The following is a 27,650-nucleotide window of genomic DNA, read 5'->3' as shown; positions in this document are numbered from 1 at the left end:
TTAATTAGAGTTGATACTGTGATTAGTCACTCTAAGAGCCTATCAGTCAAGGTAATCTCGGTGATCCCCTGAAGACCACGCTCTGTGCCGGCGTCCTCGTCGCCGACGCCCACTGGAGGAGATCGGCACCGCCTGCTACCCCAAGCAGGCATGGAACTTCAGCAGCCCCAATGGGCATCACCCATCCAACGAACTAAGATCAGAAAAAAACCTAATCTCCTAAGACCTAGGTGTTCTACTGTGGAGCTAGGCGTTCAGATCCTGTGTTTAACCCTAAGTATATCTAACAAGGTATAGAGAGATAGGATTCTATATATTGCCAAAAAAACATAGAGAGAATTCTGGGGTTGTGCACGCAACGAGCTGAACGTGGATCGGCCATCCGGACGCACTTCACGCATCAACCATCCAATAAGCACGTAAGGCCCAGAAACGAGCCCGCAACGCGTGAGCGGGCCGGGAAGGCAGATCGAGATCGATGGACGTTCGCTTTCTCCTTACCTAGGCTCGCTCCTGAGATGGACTATATATTCCGCATCTGAACTTAAAAAAGAAATTTCAATATTTAACCCTCATTTCACATATCCCTCAAGATTTAACACTCAATTCGCACGCCTTTCAAATATAACCATGTGCACGTAAATTCTTTCAACATTCCTCTCTTTTTCTCGCCTTTCTTATTTCCAATATATCATGCTCACTGTTGATGCCACGGGAAAATACCCTACTGCCCTTGTCTGGGAAAGAAGGAATTCAACGCTTCGTTTGCTTGGACTCGCAAACAGTCTCCGCGCGGGGGGCTCGCGACTGGAGCATGAGCCGCTTGGCCGCCGCCGGCCGGGTCCCTCCACTCCGTCGCCGGCCAGCCGACAACCGCCGATCCCCATCTGCCACTTCAGCAGCCCTTTGCATGGCCCCACCCGCCGCGTGGCACCAAGGCCGAGCACGGCCAGGCAGACCAGTCTGCGCGTGCCCAGGCCCTCACTAGGGTTTGCGCCGCGGCTGCAGGGGCGTCGGTGGCTTGCGCTCTCGACCGACCGCCGCCACCAGGCATGACGCCAGCGAACCGCGACCAAGCGCGAGCGTCCGTCCAGGTCTCCAAATTAGAGGGAGGGGCAATATGGTCTTTTTCCATGGCATCAACAGTGAACAGAGTATATTGGAAATAGGAAAAGAGAGAAATCCCACAAATTGAAAGAATTCGCATGCACAGGGTTATATTTTGAAAGGCATGTGAATTGAGTGTCAAATCTTATGACGTGCGAACTGAGGGTCAAATATTGAAATTTCTCTTAACACCATGTTCCTCGTACATATATCCAAGTATATATAATTTGTAAGGGGCCAGTTTATATATATAACCCACATAGGAGAAATAACTTCATTGTAAGATATAAGTTGAAATGTGAACTACCATAGTTAGGACAACTATTTATTTATAACAATATCCTTAGTGTCTATTGAGTATATCCATTACGTCCCCTGCGCTTGGCCTTTTGTTTTCATCCGTTGACACACACTTCAGACCAGTTTTAATGCAGCTTCTGAACTGGGAGAAGCAATCATCTTTAACATAATCCGGAGGTGGCAACCTGGAAGGATTTAGCTTATTTGCCTGAATAAAAAAAAAGATGACGAGAAACATCAATTAAATAATAATTGAGAAGAAGCTACAGCTCAGAAATTCAGAACACGGTAAAGAATACGTGGTCTCGTGTAATATATATTACCGTGTACTGAGTGACATAGTCAATAAACTCATCCATCTGAGGCGTCCGACTAAATGACACGTTGGATTTGTCTGTGGCTATCTCCAATAACAGAATGCCAAAGCTGAAGATATCCGTCTTTGCTGAAACTTTCCCACCATAGGCATACTCCGGTGGGCTATATCCCCTGCATCGTAATTCGTACGCAAGAGAACAGTAAACTCAGTAGCCCTAATTGAAGATATGGTATGATCGGCTCATTCAAGATTGATGCCTATGTAATCGGGAAAAAAAAAGTTTGATGTCTATGAATATTAAAGAGAAGGTGATCAGGAACATACACCGGCGCGTAGAATTTGCTCATATTCTGAGTGCTACCCCTGTCAAAGAGCCTTGACATGCCGAAGTCTGAAATTTTTGGGTTCATGGCGTTGTCAAGCAATATGTTGCTAGGCTTTATGTCGAGATGAAGCGTTTGCTTTTCACATTCTTCGTGTAGGTAACGCAACCCACAACATATTCCTTTGATTATCTTGTACCGGGCTGCCCAGTCAAGAATGGAACACTTGCCTGTACCACCAGGAAAACACTTTATTCTTTTTTTTTTTAATAAATCATCGAGTAGTTGGCGCGTTCCATATAGAAAGGAAATGAAACGTAAGCTTTATGGATTCGTTATATTATAAATAGAAAAAAATACCCATACATATAGCGGTACTCTCTTAGCAATAAAATCATTGCATCAGGGTCATGCATGCCATGTATGTTAATACACTAAAAACATTAATTATACACTTAGCGAAAGATAATGTGACACTTAGTGAGGATGATGCCACACTTAGTGAGGTAATAACATGTGGATAGCTTGTACGTAGAAATTGAAAGTTAGTGATGTTTGCGTTTGTAAGATATATAGATTTAATAAGTTGGTGTTGACACATTTCTCGAGCCTATTCTCCCCAAAATATACAAGTACAAAGAACGTTTGTAATGGCGGCATTTTTTGGACTCCTACTAAAATGGTAATGTTTCACTGGAATCACTTAAGAACCGCAAGTATAAATGTTTACACTGACGATTGGTTTAAGGATGTCTCCAGGGTAAATTGATTTACACTAGTGGCGTGTTTACACAAACCAGAAAAAAATTACTTCCTTACCACTATTCTTTAGAGTTACTCTCTCCGTCAACAAAAGAGTTACTCGCAAATCAAGAATTGCATTCTTTTATAGACGGATGGAGTGCTAGTTATTAAGTAGCTGATATATTCCTTTTCTATTCACTTTAGTTAATATTATAATGCAAATTTTAAACTCTAAACGAATTCATCAAATGAAAAGTTTGTACTAGAAAAATTTAGATCCCTTCCAGCACTACAACTTTGATTTAGGTCATTTCTCTATCCGAGGTCGATGGAAAAATTAGAAAGAAATATATATTAATTTCAAAATCATTAACCTTAAAATTTGGGTCCTAAATGGTTTCAAATGAAAAAGTAGTCAACTAGAAAGTTGTAGATCTTTTTTAGTACTACAACTTTGGTTTAGGCCGTTTCTCCATCAGAGGTCATTTGAAAAATTCTAAAATTATATGTACTTGCAGCAAGTTAAGATAATTGTCCGTGTAAATATATCTATATCGACGGTTTTTTAAGGCCACCATGAGTATAAATCCAATATTTACACTGGTAATCCCTTAAGCCGACTGCCAATATAGATCCAATTTACACTAGCAGTGTAAATAGTGGATTTGTATTGGATAAGAGGACAATGATGGAGAGAATGGGCGTTACCGACCAGAGTGGAGGCAGAACTAATGAGATGGGGAGGAAGGGAAGCGTGTGCAACAAGGAGGGAGGGGGGAGGGAGAGGAGTGGCTAGGGTTTCTTACACTCATACATTCAGAGGTGGATCACTTTAAAAGGCACTTTTTTGTTAAAATATTTCTATGTAGTAGTTTATTGGGTGTCTCTTTAAATAAGCCGGTCGCCTCTAAAAAGTTACTGTGTATATTTGGAGATATGGACACCTTTTGACCGTCTCTATAAATTCTAGGGGTTGTCCTCAAATTGTCTTTTGTAGTACTGATAGCTATTCAAATTAAGTAGATTCAAAAACAACATTGCATAATATGTTCAACATAACGCACTACTACAGAAAATCTTTTGCACAGCATTTCACTTTTGGGGCTTCGAGGCAGTTGGCCTGGTTGCCCACCTCGGTTATTTGAGGCAGGGCAGCCGGGCCAGCAACCGCTTCGGTTAATGCCTAACCGAGGCGGGCAGCCTAACAGGCCCACCTTGGATAATATATATTAACTGAGGTGGGTATTCTAACTCAACTGCATCGGTAAATCATTAACCGAGGCGGGCATTCTAACTCAGCCGCCTCAGTAAATCAGGCCCAGCCCACAAGGCCACACTAGCCCACTATCATCTCCAATATATAAACGAATTCACAAACCCTAAAGTCACTCCCTCAGTCTCTCCCTCACCCCCTCAGCCATAGCCCCGACCATCTCCTCCACGCGACCGCAGGGTGGCTAGCGCTCTCCTCCCTCCCTTCCCTCTCCTCCACGCGCGCGCGGGGCGGTGAGCGTGGGGCCGCGCTGACGGCAGCGTGGGGGCATGGCGGTTGCGGTGGCGGGATCCAGATGCGGCGGTGGGCATGGCGGTTGCAGTGGCGGGATCCAGATGCGGTGGGGGCATGGCGGTTGCGGTGGCGGGATCCAAATGTGGCGGGGGCATGGCGGTTGGGGTGGCTCGCGGCGTCCTTCCACGGCGACGGCTCGCGGGTGGTGAGCACGCGGCGGATCCCGGGTCGCGAGCACGCGGCGGCCTTCCCCGGTGGCGGATCCGTCGCCACCACCTCAACCACCGTGGATCCAGCGCCTCCTCCAGATCCGGCATGAGCAGCTCCTCCACGCAGATCCGGCGGTGCTCATGCCGCGGCAGCGGATCCGGTGAGCGGACCCTCCCACGGGCGCTCCGGCGAGCAGAGCGGCGGTCCGTGGATGGGCTCGCTAGGCTTGTCCATGGTCTTTCTTATTTTTTTTGTTTTTTTATTTGATTAACCGAGGCGGACGTCCAACCGCCTTCGTTAAAGGCCCGATTAACCATGACCTTTCGATAGAGGCGGTTGAAAAAACCGCCTCGGTTAATGTTTCTTGCCCGCCTCGGTTAAGATTGTTGTGGTAGTGATGAACAGTCGGATATGATATTTCGATTATTTTTTATTGCTTGCGAAACTCGAGGATGTAACAGCATACTTATCTTGCAAGGGTTTGTGTAATGAACTACACGCACACTTCATAAGTTCATTATAATGATAACAGCCGCAGAGGTTTGGATGAACAGATGAATGTGCATATTAACCTTTGTCCATATGTAGAACTCAAATGTTTTTACATTATGTAAGAGGCGTTTGTGACTAGTACACTTTATTCAAATTCATTCTTTGTAGGTCAGATTAAATTTGTGAAATTGCAAGTAATAAGTTGGCAAATAACTATCACAAAACTACATATATAGGAATTTACATTATTGCAATAGTAGTACATTTTGAGATGATTCATTTATCACAAAAAGAACATTGCAAAACTACGTATTTCACCCAGCAAATGGCTGCAGTTTGGCTATTATTAGTGGGCATTCTACATTTGCAATATTGATACTTGATACCTTACATACTAACTCTATAGTCTTGTAATACTAAATGTATTGTTTTATGACACACTGCCAAATTAATCTATTGCTTTATATATATCTAAATTATTTGTTTTGTCAAAGTATTACTAAAGTTTATCTATAGTTTTACTAAATAAGTTATTAATTAACTCCGTCGTATTCAAAACGATACCGCACGGGTTGAATGCTCATACATCATCTATTTATTTCGTTTCAGCTCTTATTATTAGGCCAGTCTAAGTGAGAGTTTTATTAGAGTTTTATTTGCATTTAGTGAGCTGTCACGTCAGCATTTTTGATGATGTGGCCAGACTTTTCAGAAGAGAAAGAAGAAGTGAGTTTTATGGGGATGAAATTCTCTTGGCACGAATACTAACTCTATGAATCATGAAATTTAATGTTTATGAAACTATAGAATGAAACTCTCTATTGAAAATGGGGGTTTCATCCATACTTCACATCATTCTGCATGACGTGACAGTTTTGGAAACAACGTAATGAAACTCTTCACTGAGATGGGCATTAGTAGTTACAGTTCTTAATTATGTGTTTTTTTAAGACATACTCATGTTCGTTTAAATTTATCAGCCGGCTTATCAGCTAGAATCTATAGTATTTTTCGAAACAGTTCTGAGCCGCCTAATATCTGCCGAACACATATATCCGCTACGATGAGATGACGTACCGAAGAGAAACCTGTCGAGGCTTCCTCTGGCCATGTGCTCGTAGCAGAGCAGCCAGTGTTGTCTCTGACAGCAGTACCCCAGCAGCTGCACGATGTTGCCGTGGCGCAGCTGTAGAAGGCGTGCCTCGTTCTCGAACTGCGACCTGGTGACATCGTCGGAGTCGGAGCCGCCGCCTGAGACGACGCTGAGATTCAGCTTCTTCACCGCTAGCACGACCCCGTTCGCAAGTCTACCCTGCATTGCATTGCATTGCATACATGTATACAAACTCCATAGAGCTCCTAGATTCCGCGCTCTCTCGAGGCTTTGGTTACTGTTCACATACGGGGCGCCCAGCCGTCGTCTACCGCGTGGCCATGCCGCGTTTCTGTTCCTGGTCTCCCGGTACCGTGCTACCGGCGCGGACGGTTTACGGATCTGACGAGGTCGCCCTTCCTGTGCTCAGCTGCGATGCGCGTGCGTGTCCAGGCCTGAGTTTCGACCTCGGAGGTTTCGTCCTGGCCTCCTGGGCCAGATCCCTTCCTCCGTTTCCTCGCCTCCAATCAATCCCCGCCGCCAGGATGACATCGACGGCGGTGGCGGCGGCGTGAAATGCGGTTGCCGCGGCACCTCGCGCTTGCCTTCCGCACAGCCGCTGCCTCCTCCCTCCGCCTTCTGCGCCGTCATCGCGTCCTTACTTCCTGCCCCCGCGGCCACCATAGAGCCATAGCCGTCGTCTTGGTCGACCTCAGGCTCCCCTCCATCAGCCTCCCCAACCTGCTCCATAGCGATCCGCAGCCGCAGTTGCCCCCTGCTAGCGACCGGCGCGACGACGACATGGTGGTGGACCTGAGATGCTACTGATCTTCATCTCCATCCACGCCGCCCAGATCTGGTGAGTTCATCACAGAATCTTCTCCTCCCCCGTCATTATTTTGTTGTGAACATGGTCGGCAGCATGTGTGATCTCAAAAGAAAGCACGTGTACATCTGCTTCAGTTTTTTTTCTCTACGTATCGGCTGATCTGGCACTGTCAGCTCCTCCATTGCCTTCCTCATGAATACACACTACTAACATGCAAGTATGCAAAAGGTTGGTCTCAGCGTGTATTTGGAATGAGGCGTTGCCATCGCTTTGTGCTAATCTAAGGGGTTTCATTTAATGTGCTTGACAAATAGGAATCTACAGCCTGGTGCAGTGACATGTACGTCGCCACACTCTCCCTTTAGCCAATTTCCCCCATGCCGCTTGTGTTGTGCCTTCAAAATCTGGAAGTGCAGGTTTAATATGAAACTAAAGATCTCTATTTTCAAACAGGCTACCCATATATCCTGCACCAAGATTGAGGAATCTGTGAAAATTGTCAGCATATCCCCTTTGAATCTGAATAGTGACTTCAAATTAAAGGGTTCATGACATGAGGAAGCTGTGAAAATTGCCAGCATATCCCCTTTGTCCCTGTTGTAGATTTATAAAATTATACTGAAATTACTGAAATTACAAAGGCTATTTGGATTTTTTTTTCATGTGGCCATGTCATTCCTGACTATGCGCTCAATCGAACATCCCCGAACCAGGTACATGTACATCATGTCCCCTCTCTACATATTTATTTCCAGATTTCAAAAATGTTCCACGAGCTTTTTTTACATTATCCATGAACAGAGAAAATCCATGTCTTCTTGGAGCTATGTTTCTTAATGGATATCTCATATATGTAATAGGAGCTCCAAATTGTCAATCGCATGTTACACGTAACAATATATTGGGATTTCTAGACTCGAAGCCCACTGAGAATTATGGAAATCTGGGGCTTGCAGGAGGGGTTCAAATTGATGTCTTGTGATTCCCCTCGGTGTTGCCTTCACCTGCTTCATGCACTGATCGATATATTAACAAAGATCTGGTCCATATGTCGTTGCTTGCTCTCTACCTGTCCTTATAAGTTGCAACGATGTGTCAAATTTCCTTTGTCTACAGAAGAATGCAGTTTGCATGTACCAAGGTACTCCAACGGAGGCTAACTGTTTTTTTGTTATCTGTTTGTGGTGCTAATTCTTCTATAACATTTTGTGAAACCAAGTTAAGAATGAATCGTACAACTAAGAAGTAAACATATGAATCATCTAGGTATACTTGCTTCTTGTCCTTGGTTTCTTGGGTAAACGGGAGGCTGCTTAGTGCCTTTCATTATTTTACATCTTATTTTTCCGTTTCATTTCTTCTTTTTTGCACTTTACATCTCACTGCAGTTGACCGTACCAGATAGCCATATGCATAGTCTCTGATTCTCAGGCAGAAAACAAATTAGTTTCCTTGCCACGAGCCGAGTGAGTATTCATGTTATTGACTAGCGAATCCTATTGTTTCCAAAAAAAACTAATCCTACAAATTGTGATCTTTTGGTTATTTGAAGGAAACCCCTCTAGGATTTTGACAAACATAGCTAATGTACCATCAAATTGTTTGGAACAGCAATAGTCACAAATACGTCATTTATCAACTCTAGGATTTTGACAAACATAGTCAATTGGTATGTACAATCTGTCTATGGTATTTGCGCCTTTTTTTCCCATGTGACAGTAAAGGTCTGTAAATTTGTTTTGGTTAACAAATTTGCCGCATTGGTGTAGCTTCACTTAAGTTCATTGAAATCAGGTTACAGGCCCATATGTTCCATAGATGATAGATCATCTTTTCATGTGACACCTGAACTTTATGTCTCCAATATAAAGATGATTTTTACTTTCTCCCTATCGACGGATGTTGCAATTATTGCTAACAAAGTAACAAGCTTAAGCAGCACATACCAAACTTTTGTTGTCCAAGAAATGATTGATTAATGCCCTGATATGAAGTGTGGATTAATTACTATGCTGCTGGAAAAACGAAGATTACAGATGATGGAGAACACTCAATACAAATGATGCAGTACCTGCTGTTCGATTCTTGCTGCACTACTTACGAGTCAAGGTGTCAGTGCCAGCGTCATTCGGCTTATGTTTTCCTTTAATCCACACAATGTGTCGCAGTTGTAATTTTCTCTACCAATAATATTGATTTTTTCTATGTCAAAGTGAAATGAACATAATGTCATCGACATAAAGACCTCTCTCTTACCATGATCTTTACAACTATGCTCTATTCCTTTACAAGAATACATTTGTGTGGCAATGCCTTATCTAACTAATGTACAGCTGAGTGAGCGCCGCTTCATTTCATTATACCTATGCAAATTAATAAATGTGTGAACGCTTGCCATCTACGGAGTACGTACTTCGTTCCACTGAATGCATTATTGTTTCTGAAGCCCAGACTTGGGAGTCACTACGGGCGCAGCGAAGCGCGCCTGCCCACCTAGTATATATTATACATCCATCATCGTCGTTGGTAATGCAGAAAGGATAATGCATTTGCATCGATGGATATGCAATAATAACACGATCGATCGAGTGTGGCCAGAGGGCGATATATATGTGATTCGATCAATAATGGCGGCAAATTAAAGACGAGTAGCTTGAGAGCTAGACGAGTACGTACTGTACCTCGTAGACGACGCCAAAGGAGCCGCTGCCGAGCTTTTGTCTCGTCAGAACACGTGCTGGTGGCGAGCTGGAGCTCGCGGAGGGAGAGTTTCCTCGGCAGGTTCGACGGAACCTCACTGTCGGTTTAAAACATCCTATTATTGTCGGATTTTGAACCGGTCGGCAGTGTTCTTTAATTTCACAGTTCTTTACGCAACCGGCAGAGTTCAAGTTCATTAACACTGCCGGTTCATTAGACCATTCGGTAGAGTTCAGTTTCATCAACACCATCGGTTTGTGTTTTAACCGGTAGCGTTGTCATAATGAGCACTGTCGGTTTGTGACAAGAACCGACAGTGATGGATAAGCTAACGCTGCCAGTTTGTGGCTCAAGCCGGCAGTGTCATCTTGGCCATCACTGACGGTTTGTTGCTAACCGGCAGTGAAGGTTACGATAACACTGTCGGTTTGTTTCTAACCGGCAGTGATGGTTACAACAACACTGCCGATTTTTGCTAACCGGCAGAAATGGTCTGTTCGTATTTTATTGTTTTATAATTTATTTTAATTTATATTTTTTTTCGTGGAATCGGGTTTCGTTTTATATACGCTACGTAGACGATATGTCCATCAATATTAGACATTACAAATATTACGGTTACAGTTCAAATGTTCTTATCAAGATCTTGATCCCTCAAAATAAAAAAGAAATTATTCGATAAGATGAAGCTTGCTTCTCGGATTTCTTACAATAATCTAGCGAGCCGCTCTGGGCTATACTGGTCCTTGAACTTCACGAATTGTGCGATGGAAAATACTCCATCTTTTTCTAATACATCGGCTAAGATGAATTTTGCCAGCTCCGATTGTAGTGCGATGATCTCTATGTCTAACAGCCTGTCGTGGTTATATTTCTTGCACTGTCGTTCAAAAATGATGATATCCAAAGAAGAATCGGTAAATCATTTTGTTGAATTATTAACTGACATAAATGAAATGGATATTATACACACCAACTTATCTACTTCTTCCGATTTCCCGCATTTATTGTTTTTCGTCGGCTGTTTTATGTAATTTTTCTCCATTTTGACAACTTTGAATGGGACTTGCATCCCACCTATATGTCTTCTTCGGATACTGTGCAACATTAAAAGGAGAAACATTAGAAAGCGGTATGTGTGACTAGAAAATAATATGTTATTAGGATCGCTTACTAATTCAGCACTGCCACTAGTCCATCCAGATGATGAAATAGTTTTTTTTCGAGTTCCACACCTCGATTAGATTTTTAGCAAGATTGACATAAATGAAGACGAAATGGTTGATGCAATCACAAAATCCTAATTATCGAATAATCTTAACAAAAAAAAGAAGCATAAAATTAAAAGCCAAGAACACATACTCGCAGTTATAGGCTAGAAGTATGTGGGTTTTGTTCTTTATCTTGAATTCATCGAAAACATCAATCAATCTCTATTTCAAGTCTTCCACATCACATCCATGGAGACCTAAATATGTCTTCTCGTTGACTCGCAAGGGGTCCAAGAAGCCTATGTTATCTCATTTGCTTTTTAGTATGCAAAGTTTTGCTATACACCTATATAAAATCATGGGAATTGGTCAAAAGTTAACAATTTGTGTCTCGAGAGAGTAGTTAATTATAATATCGTGCACGTATGGTACTTACATAGTCCACAGCGTCAACATTTGTGAATCGAAAGAGCGTTTCTGGTATAGCTAGAAGCCTAGAACAAGCACTCTCACTCGACATCGAACTTCTCTTCTTCAGGATAATAAAAAACATGTGTCGAACGGATAATAACCTCAAAATCAAAGTCCTCTGTCTATGTTGCTTGAGCCATGTAATGTTCATGCAACTGGCGCATATATATTGTCAAATTTTTATACTCATCATCAGGAACCAAAAGATTGCCTATTTCATACTTCATTGTCGGTGTTCCCGTCCCTTATACATCATAATAGATATTCGCGGCCTCTTCCATGGTTAATTCAGGGTTGTCTTTGACGTACTTCTGTATCTTCCTTAAATCTTCATTGTGTATTTCATCAACTCTTATTATAGCGTACTGATTCTGTGTTTGCCTTTCGAATTCGGACTTCAACAAACACGGAGGCAGTGAGGCAGTGAGGCACATAGATTGAAGAAACTAACACAATCTTTCATCGAGATGTGTTCTTTAAATTTTCCTTCCATCAAGTTTGTAACCCTGCCACTAAACGACCTTTTTCTTTTTTGTTGGTCCACTTTGGGAGCATTAGCGATCGAATCCAAGGACCTTTTCTGTGACTGCGAGGATGCCTTTGAACTTGTTTTGGGCTGAGGTAGAGGAGGATGACGACGAGAATTCTGTTTTCTCGGGGCTGATGAAGATGGAGGAGGAGGAGGAGGAGTCTTCTCTTTTCTCAGGACTAATGAAGATGGAGTCGGACGAGGAGGAATAGAAGGAGACCTCTGTCTTCTCAGGGGTGATGGCAAGGGATGAGGAGGGGAGTGATCTCTATTGGGAGATGGTGAGTGATTATTGTGGGTGGGCGAAGACTCGCAGTCGTCCTCATCATCAGAGGACAATTGGTGGTCAAGCTTAATGAAGCGCTTGCGCTAGGCCACTTGAGAGCCCTTGTTATGACCAAGTTTTGGCCTGTCTTCCGCTATAGGGTACTCAATGTGTATCTTGTTATACTTCTTATCAAGTATTCTATCAATGGTGATGCGAGTGTACCCCTATGGAATTGGGCGGCCATTAATGGTTCCATCTCCCATAGGCTAGGCCTGGTCAAGTGCCACCTTGTCCTTTTTTTCCATTCCTGACGGATGTATAACTTGACAATGATGGGTTCAGTGATGCCGTCCACCGGATGAGGCACATTCGCATCTTCTTCGTAGAGCGGGGTCGATCCGCAACTGTTGCGACCCCTAAACTGTGGGCTAAAAGTAGTAGGAGTAGGGTTTTGTGGTACTCCTGACCCCTTCGACAGCAAAATTTACTGGACTCGTGCTTCAACAGTCGCCTCAATCCGTGCGTCCATTCTGTCTTCCATCTCTTTTAGTCACCTCAAATACTCTACCTCCTGATCCACTCTACCCCTCGAGCGGCTCCGGTAAGTGTTAGATTCTTGGGGGAATACTAGTTTTCAAGGAACAACACTGATTTCTCTAGTGCGACCAGGGTGCTCCTTGGTTCCGAGTGCTTGGGTGAGACGTCTTTCTCCCTATTAGAAGTGCGAGTCCCTTGCCTCACCTCCTCAGTTACCTAGGAGATTGTCTGGATGAGTTCGCTCATGGGTAGATTTGTAGAGCTAAAGCTCCCATCCTTGGCATGCCGTACATTCCTCCCCATACAGTATATTACCGATCTAGGCTCCTATCGATAGAATATCGTTGGCAGACCTCCGAGGGGTATCCCATGAAGGTAAATTGATCGGTAGAGATGCGTGTAATCGAGAACAAGAAGGCAACAGAGACACATGAGTTATACAGGTTCAGGCCATCAGTATGATGTAATACCCTACTCCTGTGGTCTATTGGATTGTATTGGCTATCATATGATATCGCATGTCTTTAGAGGGGGTCCTTGCCCGCCTTATATAGTTCAGGGGGCAGGGTTACAAGTCGGTTAAATCTAGGAGATAACTAGAAAGTAATAACAGATTACAGGAATCATGAGATCATACGTATCCTAACAGATCTCGTAGTATCTTCAGGATATCTTCCCGATGTCTTGTGGGAGGCACCGAGCAGCGTCGTGCTCCGCAAGGCTTCATCTTGTGGGCTAGGCCACCCCTGGGGGCGCAGCCCATGTGGTCTGCCATGGGTATTCAGGGTCGTACCCCCCACAGCTAGTCCCTGAGCACCTTGTATACGTTGTGCAATGCCATCTTGAGCTTGTCCAAGCAGCTGCGAACAAAGCCAAGCAGTCAAACTCATGGTTCGACCACCGTGATGAGTTGTCGAGCAGTTGTGAACCGTCGCCAAGTAGTGTGAACCATCGCCAAGCAATGTGAACCATCGCCGAGCAGTGTGAACCGTCGCCGAGCAGCGTATCCCAAGTTAGGCTTGCCATAAGGATGTAAGGAGCTCAAGCTCAAAATTGAAAGTTTCCTCATAGTGGACCAAGTGTGCCCACTTAGAGTCCGACCACGAGAAAGGGAGACAGTCTTCTTCAGCTTCGGGAGGCGCGGAGTCTTCTAGATTAAAGCAAACACACTCACTGCGAGGTGAAGTGTGCCCACTTAGTCCTCGAGCCTGACAGTAGGTGATATAGTCACATGGTGCCAGGGTCCAAAGTAAAGGAAAGCACAAAACCAGCTGAGCAGGCAGCTAGTCCCCGGGTGTAACCCCAAAATGAGAAAAGCACATTCACCACAAGGTGAAGTGTGCCCACTTAGTCCTCGAGCCTGACAGTAGGTGATGTGGTCACATGGTGCCAGGATCAGAAACAACAGTCAATAGAAGAAAGTCCCCAGTGTGGTGAGGAGCCAAGTCATGTTGATGATGCAGTCCTCGAGCCACAAGTGGAAATCTTGGAGAAAACAAATCACAGAGAAAAAACCAGAGTAACGGCTGTACAGCAGTAATTACTGAGCCGTAACAGATGGCGAAGAAATCGGTGAATATTCGGTGAGCAGTAACAACTTGCGGTGATAAATGGGCGATATGGGCTATAGTTACGCGAAAGCCTAGGTAACAACCCACCATGATGTTTCGGAGAATGCAGAGAGGCACAAATCATGGAGCGGTTTCCCAAAAACCCTCGAATGCGAAAAGTGAGGGAGTGCTTATAACTGCGCCGCCGCACCCCGCGCTCCCACCTTTGCCACTTTGCCATTTCATCTTCCTCCTTAGCCCTCGCGCTTCTAGATTCATATTCACACGCGTTTCTGCCGCCAATCCCTAACCAGATCTGAGCGACGACACCGAAGAAGGGAGATGTTAACCTGAAGAAGGCGAGCGCCGGAGTCAGCCATGATGAAGCGTGGGTGCCATCATGCATGGGGGAGGCGAAGCTCAACAAGATGGTGGAGGCGGGTGTTCTTCCTGACCGCGTCACCGCCGAATGGCGGGCGGCTAGCGGCGAGCCCTACCCAATGCCTCATACTGATGAAGCTATAGTATTTGAGGATTACTTCTGGTGTGGGTTAGGATTTCCTATTCATCCTTTCTTGAGGGATCTATTGGAGTTCTGGAGAGTCAGTTTGTGCAACCTCCACCCGAACACCATCTTGCACATTTCGATTTTCATTCATTTCTGTGAGGCGTATCTCGGGATTTTTCCCCACTTCAACCTCTTTCGTCACCTATTCTGGCTGAAGAAGAAAGGCGGCAGTGGTTCCAAGGTGGTCGGCGGCATGTATCTTCAACTACGCGATGGAATGGCAGGCAAGTACCTCCCTGTGCCGCTGAGCATGTCGCTAAAGGGGTGGAATGCTAGGTGGTTCTACATGAAGCAGAGCCATCCTGCCATCCGCTGCGATGCCGACCACATCTTGAAGAGCCAGAAAAGCTGGTTAGAGAGGCCAAGTAGTGCCGATATGGATCAGGTGAGAGAGCTCCTCAGCCTGATAAAGGGCGTAAAGACGAACAGCTTACTAGTGGCGGTGAGCTTCATAGTGTGCCGCGTCCAGCCCTACAAGGAGAGGGCTCATGTGGGCTTTGACTTCAAGGGTGACACCGATGGCACCTGGGAGAGGACGAAGATGTTGTCGAGGGATGATGTGCTAGAGCAGGCCATAGAGCTATTCACTCAGTTTGCCTCGTTCAGTGTGTCAGGGCAGACGAGACCCTTTAACTGCATGAACCTGCCTCCTTAGGTAAATATCTCATTTGTGTGTTCCTAATCCTTTGTTATCCTATACTGTTGCCAAGCAGTGAACTGATCCACTTATGGAAAGATCCATTCATAGGAACGAGCGGTGTACTTTTTGAGCATGCCAATGGGCGATTGGCCGTAGGCGGTAGACGCTCGGCCACCAGCTCAGCCTGAGGAAGGAGCCGTCAGTGCCTTGTCGTAGTCCGAAGGCGTGGACGCTGGTCGAATGGAGAGTCCTCCCTCGGTTTTGGAGAAAGTCCAGGGGAAGAGGGCAGCGGTAGATGAGTCAGCCCAGAAGAAGAGGAAGATAGCGGGTGCCGCTCCCCGCAAGCTGGGCGGCATATCGCTTGGCAGTGACCGGACCACTCGGATGCAGAATGCAGCGATGTTCGAGTGGTTGGTTTACGACGGGGCTCTAGTAGCTCCTCCTCCAAGCACTAAAGTGCCTTTGTGCAACACGCGTGCGGAGGAGCGATTGAAGGGAGGGGAGGGAGTCCCCTAGCAGTAGGTGAAGGGAGTCCCCAAGCAGCTAGCAAGGGGAGTCCTGGAGCGGCAAGCGGAGGAGAGGCCAACGGCGAGAACCACGAGACCTCCACCCTGGGGCATGGGAGTCAACCCCAAGGCCAAGCCTAGGGGCTTAGGTAGGCAGCGCTGGTTGAAAAAAGTGTACTGGCAGGCCAACATGTAAGTATCCTTGCCTTGGAGTTATTTTGTTGTCGGATCCTCATCGCTGTGGCGATTGATGAGCTGATCTGATGCGGAGCGAGGCATACGGAGGAGTTCAGTCCGTCCATCTAGACTAGCGAGCAACTAGGGGCTGGTCCCAACATGGAGGCGAAGCTGGTAGATCCTGTCCTAGAGTCCCCGAGCGCTCAGCGGCCTGCGGAGGAGTCAACTACCACTGCTGGTGGACTTGGCAGCAGTGAACGGTTGGCGCCGATGGCGGACGGGTTGGTGGCAATGCTCGTGGCAATGATAGAAGCTGCCGGGGCTTCGGAGGTGAATGCTGTAGTTGTTGACACCATGCTGGAGTCCATAGTAAAGAAGCCTGCGGTGCCAGAGGAGCTAACGGTGCTCCCTAAGGCATCGTAGGGCATGGTCGGAATCGCTGTCCAGCCACCGATCCCCCTAGTGTGGCCACCAGCTATGGAGGAGGACGACGAGGTGGAAGAGATCGAACGTGAGGAATCACAACCCCAAGCTGTCTGAATCCTCCGTAGGTGAGGCGATGAAGTGGTGGTTGTTGAGGAGGAGGACACCACTAGGGAGCTTAGGAGGCTAGAGTCCACCCTATCGATGGCGATGAAGTAGATCAAGGTTGGCATTGCATCATCAATGTTCATCTTTAACGTTGGAGAGTGGAGTTCTTCATATTCTTGTTGCTTTTGTAGGGGATAGCTCAGACTGCTGAACAATGGCACCAGCTGATCAAGTGGATGGAGCCTCTCGCCGAAGAAAACACAAAGTTGAAGGAGGCGATGAAGCTTATGGAGAAAAACATTTAGAGGGCCCAGCGCGAGCGGGATCTTGCCAAGTCTCAAGCGTGGGATCTAGAATACTAGAAGGGGGCTCTATCCAAGCAGCTAGCGACTGTGTCTAAGTAGTTGCAAGGTAGGTCCAAGCAGGTAGCCACCATCTCCTAGGAACTGACGAGTGTTTCTGAGCAGCTACAGTGGAAATCCGAGCAGCTCAGAAATATCACCATGCAGAGGAAAGGTATGGCGTATAGGCATTTTTGCTTTGCATTGTTGAACAGTCATATTGTTGCTAACGATTGTTATGCTTGTAGAGAAAGATGCGGAGCTCGGCCAGCTATGCCAAACCGTCGGGCAATTCTAGGAGGAGGAGAAGAAAGCAACTGGGCAAGCGGAGAAGCTGGCCGAGGAGCTGAAAGGTGAGTACTTCGTGGTCGGACTTACTGCTAGAGTAATTTCTTTACTTGATAGATCCTTCTAATGCCTACAGAGTATCATCAAAGGACCAAGGTATAGTTCGATGTGCTGGAGTAGGAGGCCATAACCCAGAGGAGCAAGCTCGAATCTATAGTTGCCAAAGTCAAGCCGGTGCTCGACTGTGTTGATCTGGAGGTGGCACCTCAGCCTGACGATAGACCACCACGTCGAGACACCATCATTGATAGGTGCAAGGCGGCATGGGAGAACTTCAAAGGCTTCAACCATGACGCCACCGTCACCGCCATTACACACGCCCTAGCGGTGGTCCGGTCCTACTACCCTGCCATTGACCTTCAAGTGATAGGGGTCGGATTCACTAAAGGGACAGGCGCGATGGAGCATCAGCAGCTGGAAAATGAGGTGGAAGACGCGGCAAAGAAACTGGTTGGCGATGTCGAGCTGTTTGGCGAGATGGACGGCGATGGCGAAGCCTAATGATCTGCTCAAAAATATTATATAATAACTAGAGAGGGTAGTTAAAATGCGCAAGTGCATAGACAAACATTTGTGTATATGTATAAATGTCGTAAAGTGGCATGTGCATGTTTATGCAATTTGCCAGTATTTTGGTGAAAAAAATCATTGTAGGGTTAACCCTAACGCAATTATACGTAGTATAAGTAGCGTCTGAATAGTTAGTTCATTACTGAACTCTTGGCCTTGGCTAGCCCATAGTCCATAACATCGAGCGTAGAGCCCATGCACATGTAGGAGGAACAAGTGTGACTGAGGAATCTCAGCCGACCACCCATAACGCAGAGCGTGGAGCCCATAACACATGTAGGGAGAGATCAAAGACTGGGTCTTCTCCATATAGATCAGAGCGGAACATGTGCTGCTCGGCGGTTGGCGAAATAACTTAGAGATATACGTAGTATAAGTAGCATCCAAGCAGTTAATTTTTTACTAGGCTCTTGGCCTTGGCTAGCCCATAGTCCATAACGTCGAGCACGGAGCCCGTGCATGTGTAGAAGAAACCACAGCCGACCACCCATAATACAGAGCGCGGAGCCTGTAGCATGTGTAGGGAGAGATCAGAGACTAGGTCTTCTCCATAGAGCATAGAATGGAACGTGTGCAGCTCGACGAGTGGTGAAACATCTTGGAGATATGGAGAAATGTGACGGCGCATTTATGGAGATCACGTATTGGAGTTTGTTAGAGCTGGCGACCACAAATGGAGATTAAACCATAATGGAGAAATAATGGAGATAAATTATGGCGACCAAAACTTCATTCATTGTGGAGTGGAGAGTACATATCTGGAGTGTTTCAAAGATAAAAACGTATAAGGTGCTTGATGTGCCATGAATTGGGGACATCGAGCCCGTCCAAGTCACATAGCCGGTAAGACCCTAGTCGGGTAACCTCTTTGACCACGTAGGGCCCTTCCTAGGCGAAGGAGACCTTGTGCATCCCTTCAGTTTTCTACTTTCTATAGAGAACGAGGTCGCCGATAGCAAATGAATGACCTTTGATGTTGTGGTTGTAGTATCTTCGCAAGCCTTCTAGGTATTTGGCTATGCAGATACAAGTGATCAGGCGTTCTTCCTCAGTCCTATCGACATCCTCTGTCCGAACAGCTGCGGCTTGCTCTTCATCATAATGTTCCACCCTAGGTGCTCGGAAGGCAATGTCCACTGGTAGTGTGGCTTCTGAGCCATAGACCAAGAAATATGGAGATACACTGGTGCTGCGACTAGCTTGAGTGCTCAGTCCCTAGACCATAGCTGGTAACTCTTTGACCCATCTACCCAGATGCTTTTCTTATTTTTGATATAACCACTTTTTGAGGGCATCAAGGATCATGCCATTCGCCCATTCAACCTGGCCGTTGGCTTTAGGATGGGCAACGGAGACGTATTTGATGGAGTTGCATCGGTCTTCGCAGAAGTCCCAAAAATGGTGACCAGTAAATGTAGTTCTGAGGTCGGTGATAATGCTATTCGGGAGACCGAATCTGTGGATGATATCTTTGAATAGCTCAACTGCCTTCTTTGTAGTAGCTGAAACACGCGGTTTTTATTCGATCCAATTGGAAAACTTGTCGATGGCGATGTACACGTAATGGAACCCACCTGGCGCTTGCTTGAAAGTCCCAATCATGTCCAGTCCCTAGTATGCAAAAGGCTAGGAAGCTAGGATGGTCTGCGATTCTTGTGTCGGCATGTGGATTTGCTTTGCGAAAAATTAACATCCTTCACAACATCGGACGAGGTCTTCAGCGTCGGTGATGGCCGTGGGCCAGTAAAAACTAGCTCAGAAAGCTTTGCTGACCAGGTTTCTCGAGGCCACGTGGTTGCCGCAGGAACCAGAGTGAATTTTGAGAAGTAGTTTCACTCCCTCTTCTTGGGTGATGCATTTTTGCAGTATCCCTTCCTTGGCACTCTTCCTCATCAATTTCCCATCCACCAGCACGTATGCTTGCTTCGATAGATTAGGCATTCGGTTTTAGTCTTGTCGGCGAGTACTTTAGCGCTGGTGAGGTACTTGGTGAACTATTCCCTCCAAACGGCGGCCGGCGAAGGTACTGTAAGTACCAACTGCTCGGCGGGGTAATTTCTTGAACTCCCTTCTCTTCCATAATGGATGGCATAAAGATATCTTGAACAAAGACCCTAGTTGGAATTGTGGCACGAGAAGATCCTATCTTATATAGGTGGTCGACGAGCTGATTCTGATCTCATATCACATGGTGGTACTCGATACCGTAGAACTTCCCTTTGAGTTTCCTAATTTTGGCGCAATATACGTTCATCTTCTCACTGGAGCAAGACCAGTCTTTGTTGAGTTGGTTGATGACCAGCGTGGAGTCCCCATATACCTTGAGGTGTTTGACACCGAGCTCAACGGCTATACGGAGTCCATGGAGACACGCTTCATATTCCGCTGCGTTGTTGGAGGCTGGAAAATGTATTCGGAGAACGTATCAAAGCTTATCCTTGGTTGGCGTAAAGAATAGAATGCCAGCACCAGCACCGTTGATGTTGAGGGCACCATCAAAGTACATCACCTAGTGCTCGGGGCAAGTAGCGGTGATGGGCTCTTAGATCTAGGTCCACTCAGCGACGAAATCAGCAAGCGCCTGTGACTTGATGGTAGGCCTACTTCTAAATTCAATGGAGTAAGTGCGAAGCTCGATAGCCCACTTGATGATGCGGCCATTGGCCTCTTTGTTGCAGAGAATTTCCCCTAGAGGGAACTCGGTGACCACGGCGATCTTGTAATATCCGAAGTAATGGCGGAGCTTGTGTGACGTGATCAGAATAGCATATAGCAGTTTCTGAACTTGAGGATAAGGAGTTTTGGGCTCATTAAGGACCTCGCTGATGAAGTAGACTAGATGTTGCACCTTATAGGCGTGCCTAACCTCCTCGCATTCGACGATGATAGCTGTGCTAACGACGTGAGAAGTGGCGCTGGTTGAGGCGCCGTCATGATCGGAGGCTTCATTAAAAACAACTTGAGCTGCACGAAAGCTGTATCTGTCCCCTCCAACTAGGAGAACTGCTCGGAGGCCCTAAGGAGTTTGAAGAATGATAGTCCTTTTTGCCAAGGTGCGATATAAAGCGACTGAGAGCCGCCATGTAACCTATAAGCTTCTGTATATCCTTTACGAACGTTGGCCATTTCATGCTGGTGATGGCGGAGACCTTGTTGGGGTTAGGTTCGATGCCACGGGCACTGACGATATAGCCTAGGAGTATACCGGATGGAACTCTAAAGATGCACTTTGAAGGGTTCAACTTCCATCTATACCTTTTTAGGTTGGCGAATGTTTCTTCGAGGTCGGCGATGAGATTATCGGCGGTCTTGGACTTGACGACCACATCGTCAATGTACGCTTTGATGTTGCGGACGATCTATTGATCGAGGCACATCTAGATGGGCCTTTGGTAGGTTGCCCCGGCGTTCTTGAGTCCAAAGGACATGGTGGTATAGCAGTACGCACCGAAAGGCGTGATGAATGACGTCTTGATCTGGTTGTGTTCCTTTAGGGACATCTAATGATAACTAGAGTAACAGTCAAGGAAGAAGAGCAGTTCATAGCCGGTGGTAGAGTCTACAACCTCATCTATGTGAGACAGACCGAAGGGGTCTTTAGGGTAATGTTTGTTAAGATCAGTGTAATCAACGTACATTCTCCATTCTTTATTCTTTTTTTGAACAAGAATAGGGTTTGCTAACCACTCAGGATGATACACTTCTTTTATAAATCTGGTAGCTAGGAGCCGTTTTATTTCTACACTAATAGCCTCCTTCTTGTCTGGTGCAAATCATTGGAGTTTCTGCTTGATCGGTTTGGCGGTCAGCGAGACATTCAAGGAGTTCTCGATCTTCTCCTATGGTACCCCCCGCATGTCTGTAGGTTTCCAAGCAAACACGTCGGCATTGGCACATAGGAAGGAGACGAGCGCGCTTTTCTATTTGGGGTCGAGGTGAGCCCCAATCTTCACGGTATTGGAGGGGTCATCAAGGCCGAGGCTAACCTCTTTCGTTTCCTTGGACTTGGTGGAGGCGCGAGGAGGCTCCAGTGATGGGATCTCTAGGTCATCGGTAGGCACCATCTTAGCGTCGGTGACCACACTAGCCATCTAGATGGAGAGGTCGGTGGCTTCGGTGAGGGCGAGACTCTTTGTCTCGCGGGCATAGGTGATGGAGAGGTTGGCCCATAGGGCTAGGACTCTTGCAGGTGAAGGCATCTTTAGCACCAGATAGGTGTAGTGTGGTACGACTATGAACTTGGCTAGAGCTGGCTGACCAAGTATGGCATGGTAGGCGTTGTTGAAGTCGGCGACATAGAAGTTGATGCGTTCGACGCGGTAGTTGCTAGCCATGCCAAACTGTACTAGTATGGTGATCTCTCTAGGTGGTTTGGGTACCCTACTAGGTACCACACCCTAGAAGGAGGAGTAAGAGGGTGTGAGATCTCCTATCCCGAGGCCTAGCTCCTTTAGGGCTCCAGCGAAGAGGACATTCAGATCGCTCCCACTATCGATGAGCACTTTTCTAAAAAGCACTTTTTGAACGGTTGCATCAAGGACGAGGGGGGAATGCCCTATATAAGGGATGTCCACCCACTAGTCGGCCCTACTGAAGGTGATGGGGACCTTGGACCAGGGGCAATAGCTGGGGTTGGCGATGGCGTCCTCCGCATTAAAAAGGAGTACCCGGCGGGTGGTGAGCTTCCGATCTCTTTTGCTCTCGATGGAGGTGAGGCCCCCAAAGATCATGGTGACCACCTTGTCATGATCCTAGAAGGCATTGTTGTTGCACCAGGTGGTTGGCGGCCTCTGGCTCCATCATTGTTGTCATCATCTAGCTTTTTAGCCTAGAACTCTTTAGCCAAGCCGAGGCAGTCCTTCATCTTATGCTTGGCATTTTTGTGGAGAGGGCCTTCAAAGATCTTCTTGTACTGCTCATTGTAGTTGCGCTTGGCATAAGATTCATGAATGGTGGTGACGACATGGTCTAGCTAATCACGGCTGTTGTCCCGATGGTGACTGCGGTCATTATAGCGGCGGTCGCTGTGGCATCGGTTGTCGGGTCGCTCATCGCTGCAGCGAGTTGGGCGATGAGTGCCCACGTCCTCGTTGAAGCATACTTTAGCTTCTTTGGCATAGACGTACTAGTTGGCAGTCGTAATCATCTTGCCAATCCTCGTGGGTGGCTTGTGGTTGAACTTGGAGCAAAGGTCATGGTGATGGAGTCCTCGGACAAAGGCGGTGATGACCTCAACTTCCGTGATGTTGGGAATAGAATTCGTCATCTCAGAAAAGCATCTAATGTAGCTACGAAGGAGCTCGGATGGCTTCTGGTAGATGTGGTTCAGATCATCCTTGGTGCCCGGCCAAGTACACGTAGCCATGTAGTTGTCGGTGAAAACCTTCTTTATCTCTTCCCAGGATCTGATGGAGTTTGGGGCGAGGCTTGTGAACTAGTTCATCGCGGTTGGTGTGAGCATGACGAGAAGATAGTTCGCCATGACGCTGGTATCTCCCCCGGCGACGCGCACAGTAGTGGCATAAGCTTGTAGCCACTGTGTGGGGTTCATTCGTCCTTCATAGGGCTTGACCCCAGTGATTTTGAAACCATGGAGCCACTGAAGTGTTCGGAGTGCCCTCATGAATGCTAGGGGCCCTTCAGGATTTGTCACCATCATGATCTATGGTGTTGCCAAGGTTGAGTGACTGGAGGGCTGAGTCCAGATCACCGAACTCTTGCTCGTAATCTTGATGACGGCGTACTTCTTATTCATGGCGATCGAAACAGCGCTCGTCGATACATCGCCGTGCATCTCAGAGATTGTTGAGGTGCACTCAGATGTCCTGGTTGACCTCCTGGTCATGTTGGCAAGGGTGTTCGATGTGGTTGCCCCTAGCTCCCCCTGAAGCGGTTGTCCATCGTTGCGGTGCTGGTCGGTGAAACGACTTTGGCTAGGGCGGCCATTAGATCTCGGTGTAGCTGATCAGCGAATCGAGCTCATGGAGTATGAAGGTCTCTGATCCTGGCAGATGTCGTTGACCTGGCAGTGCGTCGCTTTAAGCATGGCAACGACCCTAGCGACCTCTGGTGTCTATAGGAGCCGAGTGAGCTCATTGGTGGCCACGACCAAGTGGCGCTTGGGGTCTTGTAGACGTCGTGGCCGTTAACACAGACAAATTCGTCATTGTGGTTGCATTGGAGTTGGCGTGGCCTTCCTTGTGAGTCGAGCTGAGCCTCAGCTAGCATAAGGGCAACCTCGTTTGCTCGGCGCTGAGCACGGTTGATGTTCCTGTTGACGCGGGTGGCATGGTCCTCCTCGGTTTCCCCTTCCCGTGGAGGGCTGTCGACACTGACATTAAAGATTGCGCCTCCACAGAAGGGAAGGAAGGGAGGTTGCTCAATGGTGGTTTTGGCGATAGTCTCCATAGAGCCCTAGGACTCATAGTCTAGATTCTCCTCTAGGATGGTTTGGAGGGATGCTCCAGGGCATCGGCCGATGTGTAGCATGTTGATAGCCACGTGGGAGCTGGTTGGCGATCTGGTCGGCGGGAGGATGGACATCTCCAACCTAGTTGGCAATCTTGACCCTTAGGGCATCTTGATAGATGGCGGCGATGCTAGTGAGCCTGAAGGGTAGGGCCATAACACCTAGAGTTTCTCGAGTAGCCTCCGATAGATCTAGATCAGAGGGTGGTCGGCGCTGAACCAGAGTAGTCAGAGCCGATTATGCGATGGAGAGTCAATCACCGAGCTTCTGGCCAACCTAATCGATGGATGCAATTAGATCGTCATTGTTGATTTGCCTCCTCTGGTAGCAGGGTAGCAGGTGGTGAATTGTCGGCGAAGGCAACCTTGGAGGCGGTTCTAAGATCAGATCTACAATCGCAGGTGTTGGGGTGATCAACGCAGTATTGATCTACACCGGCTCGATGAGCTCTCCGACTCCTTCAGCGTTGATGATCCATGAGATCGATCTGACCATGAAGATCTGGCCAGGCTGTGGGTGGGATGAAAAGCCTGCAAAAAGTACCATCTTGTTCGATATGGAAATAGCACGCACACCCCTACCTGGCTCGCCAACTGTCAATAGAATATCGTCAGCAGTCCTCCTAGGGGTATCCCACGAAGGTAGATTGATCAACAAAGATACGTGTAATCGAGAACAAGAAGGCAACCGAGACACACGAGTTAGATAGGTTCAGGCCGTCAGTATGATGTAATACCCTACTCCCATGGTCTGTTGGACTGTATTGGCTATCGTATGATATTGCATGTCTTTGGAGGGGTCCCTACCCACCTTATATAGTCTATGGGGCAGGGTTACAAGTCGGTTAGATCTAGGAGATAAACAAAAAGTAATAATAGATTACAGAAATAATGGGATCATACATATCCTAATAAATCTCGTAGTATCTTCAGGATATCTTCCTGGTGTCTTACGGGAGGCGCCGAGCAGCGTCGTGCCCCATAAGGCTTCGTCTTGTGGGCTGGGCTGCCCCTGGGGGCGTAGTGCATGTGGTCTGTCGTGGGTATCCAGGGTCGTACCCCCCACAACTCCTAATTGGCGGTCTCAACCTGAATGCCTTCCTCAGTAAGGCGATCCATCTTTTCAAATTCTGCTTCAAATTCTGGCATCTTTTTGGCGTAGCCGCGATAGCCAAGATGATGAGGATTCGTCGCTTTCTGCGAGTTCTCCTCATTCTTCCTGCTCAGTTCTAGGTACTCCTTGGATAACCTGTATTCCTTGAAATCCTGCTAGAAGTCCTTCTGCTTACTAAACTGTCAACCATCGAAATATGGCTCTTTATTTTGGAGGACAAAATTCTTGTACAATGTCCCCTTGAAATTCTTGAAGCATGTCCCCATGATTTCTTTTGCTTTTTTCTTGACTAACTCCTTGTCATACTCCATTGGGAAAGTGAAATACTCTGGGATCTTGATATCCCATATGTAATCCTTCTCACTTTCGAGAACCCTCTACGGGTCATCATCTTTCCCAATCCACTTCTTGTACCTAATCGGGATGAAGTCCCTTACAAGTAACCCGATGATAGTCTTATATTTGGTCAAAGCTATAGGCAGTGAGAGTGGATCCTCAAATTCATCGAACTTAGTGATGTGCTAGTGTGCATTCCTACCAACAGAATCTTTGACATGCCTTGCTTGGATCTGGCCTTCCTGCTACCCGAACCCTCTGCCTCCTTAGCCGACGGAGGCTCCTACTGGAGACACCAAGTAAGCTATGACCCTCTCAATTGATTAGCATGTGTGGCTACATAGTCACATGATACCAAAGTTACCTGGCCATCTTGGTCATTAAGAGTGTTAGCGCACACGTTTTTAATGATGTGCATAGGATCAAGACAGTGTCGTACACTCAGAAATGGCCAGTAAGGTAGTTTCTAGAAAATCGATTTTTTCTTCCAAACGCTCCCATCAGGCGCTGCTACTGCATTGTCCCCCTTTCCCAAGGACAACCTCCTATTTGATGAGTTCTCGAAGTATCACAAGCCCGTCTCGATATTTTGGAGCTAAGCGTTTCTCAATAGTATCGTTGAAATCTTTTCTGTTCCTACGGTAAGGGTGATCCTTAGATAGTAACCTACGGTGTCCCATATAAACTATCTTTGAGTTATTTGGTAGATTTACCGCATCGATGTCCTCCAAGCACTCGACACATCTAGTATAGCCTTTTGTCTTCTCTCTAGACAACGAGCCTTGACCTGGCAGGTCAGTGATTGTAGCGATAAGTACTCCCTTGATCATAACATGTTCCTTTTTGTACTCATCCCAAACATCCGGCACACCCTTTTCAAACATCTCCACTAGTTCATCGATCACTAGTTCCAGAAACACATCGATGTCATTCCTAGGTTGTCTTGGCCCTTGGATCAGTAGTGGCATCTGGATGTACGACCGCTTCATATAGACCCAAGGTGGAAGGTTGTATATACAGAGCGTCACTGGCCAGGTGCTATGATTGCTTCTAACCTGGTTGAAAGGATTCATCCTATCTGTGCTTAAAGCAAACCAAAGGTGCCTTACTTCTCCACCGATGTCCTTATAGAACATAGTATTGACAGTCCTCTAGTGATGCCCATCGGCGGGGTGCCTCATCATTGTATCTTTCTTACGCTCTTCATCATGCCAGTGTAACAACTTGGTTGACTTTGCACATGCAAACAGCCTATGCACCCAGGGAGCTATAGGGAAATACCAAACGATGTTTATGGGACCTCCTTTGGTCTTGGTACCCTCATCTGACGGCCCTTCCTTGTACCGTGGAGCTTCACACTTGGGGCACTTGTTCAAGTCTTTGTATTTTTCTCCATGGTACAATATGCAATCATTGGAACACACGTGGATTTTTTTCAACCTCGAGGCCGATGGGGCAGATCATTTGCTTGGCCAAGTATATCTTTTCTGGCAACTCATTTTTTCTGAGAGCATTCTCCTTATTATACCTAACAACTGATCGAAGCCTTTATCGCTCAATCCGTTTGTCGATTTGAACTCTAACAGCACGATGTTGGCTTCTAGTTTGCTCATTGGATAATTCCTATACAATGGTGTTTTTCCATCTTGTCTAATTTTCTCTAGCTTTGTCAGTTGTCTTTCACTAAGACATCCTATCTCTACATTACATAGCAACTAAGAAATGCCATTGTTATCCTCGGTGTCGTTAGCTAGCGTGTTCCTAAACACATTATTAATTGTGGCCATAGGTTCCGTGTTGACACCGGGTTCCTCGTCAGCATCGTGGATGGCTACATTAGGCATGTCCACATCATCATTGT

General features: G+C 46.7%; 1 protein-coding gene and 1 long non-coding RNA gene across 2 annotated transcripts; one reads left to right on the top strand and one right to left on the bottom strand.

Moving 5' to 3' along the window:
• Positions 1-26: 26 nt before the first annotated feature.
• LOC136454831 (cysteine-rich receptor-like protein kinase 10) lies at positions 27-2,136 on the bottom strand. Its single transcript, XM_066455096.1, has 4 exons — positions 2,051-2,136; positions 1,731-1,896; positions 1,521-1,615; positions 27-132 (listed from the first exon to the last, which is right to left on the bottom strand). Exons 1-4 carry the CDS (start codon positions 2,134-2,136, stop codon positions 27-29), a joined length of 453 nt encoding a protein of 150 aa, XP_066311193.1.
• Positions 2,137-6,550: 4,414 nt separating this feature from the next.
• Positions 6,551-9,136, top strand: LOC136452471 (uncharacterized). Its single transcript, XR_010758838.1, has 2 exons — positions 6,551-6,954; positions 8,954-9,136. It is a non-coding gene; the product is annotated as an uncharacterized lncRNA (long non-coding RNA).
• Positions 9,137-27,650: the final 18,514 nt, after the last annotated feature.

Source organism: Miscanthus floridulus, chromosome 5 (genome assembly GCF_019320115.1).
Source record: "Miscanthus floridulus cultivar M001 chromosome 5, ASM1932011v1, whole genome shotgun sequence".
In the NCBI taxonomy this organism is placed as follows: domain Eukaryota; kingdom Viridiplantae; phylum Streptophyta; class Magnoliopsida; order Poales; family Poaceae; genus Miscanthus; species Miscanthus floridulus.
Note: the sequence above shows the minus strand (reverse complement) of the source record. Positions and strands in the feature narration are given on the sequence as shown.

Excerpts from the sequence above, each read along its gene's own strand:
- LOC136454831 (XM_066455096.1), bottom strand. The coding sequence starts at position 2,136 with ATGAACCCAAAAATTTCAGACTTCGGCATGTCAAGGCTCTTTGACAGG. Across the intron at positions 1,616-1,730 it reads ACTATGTCACTCAGTACACG|GCAAATAAGCTAAATCCTTC; the intron begins GTAATATATATT and ends TTTTTTATTCAG. Across the intron at positions 133-1,520 it reads TGCATTAAAACTGGTCTGAA|GCGGTGCCGATCTCCTCCAG; the intron begins GTGTGTGTCAAC and ends TTGGGGTAGCAG.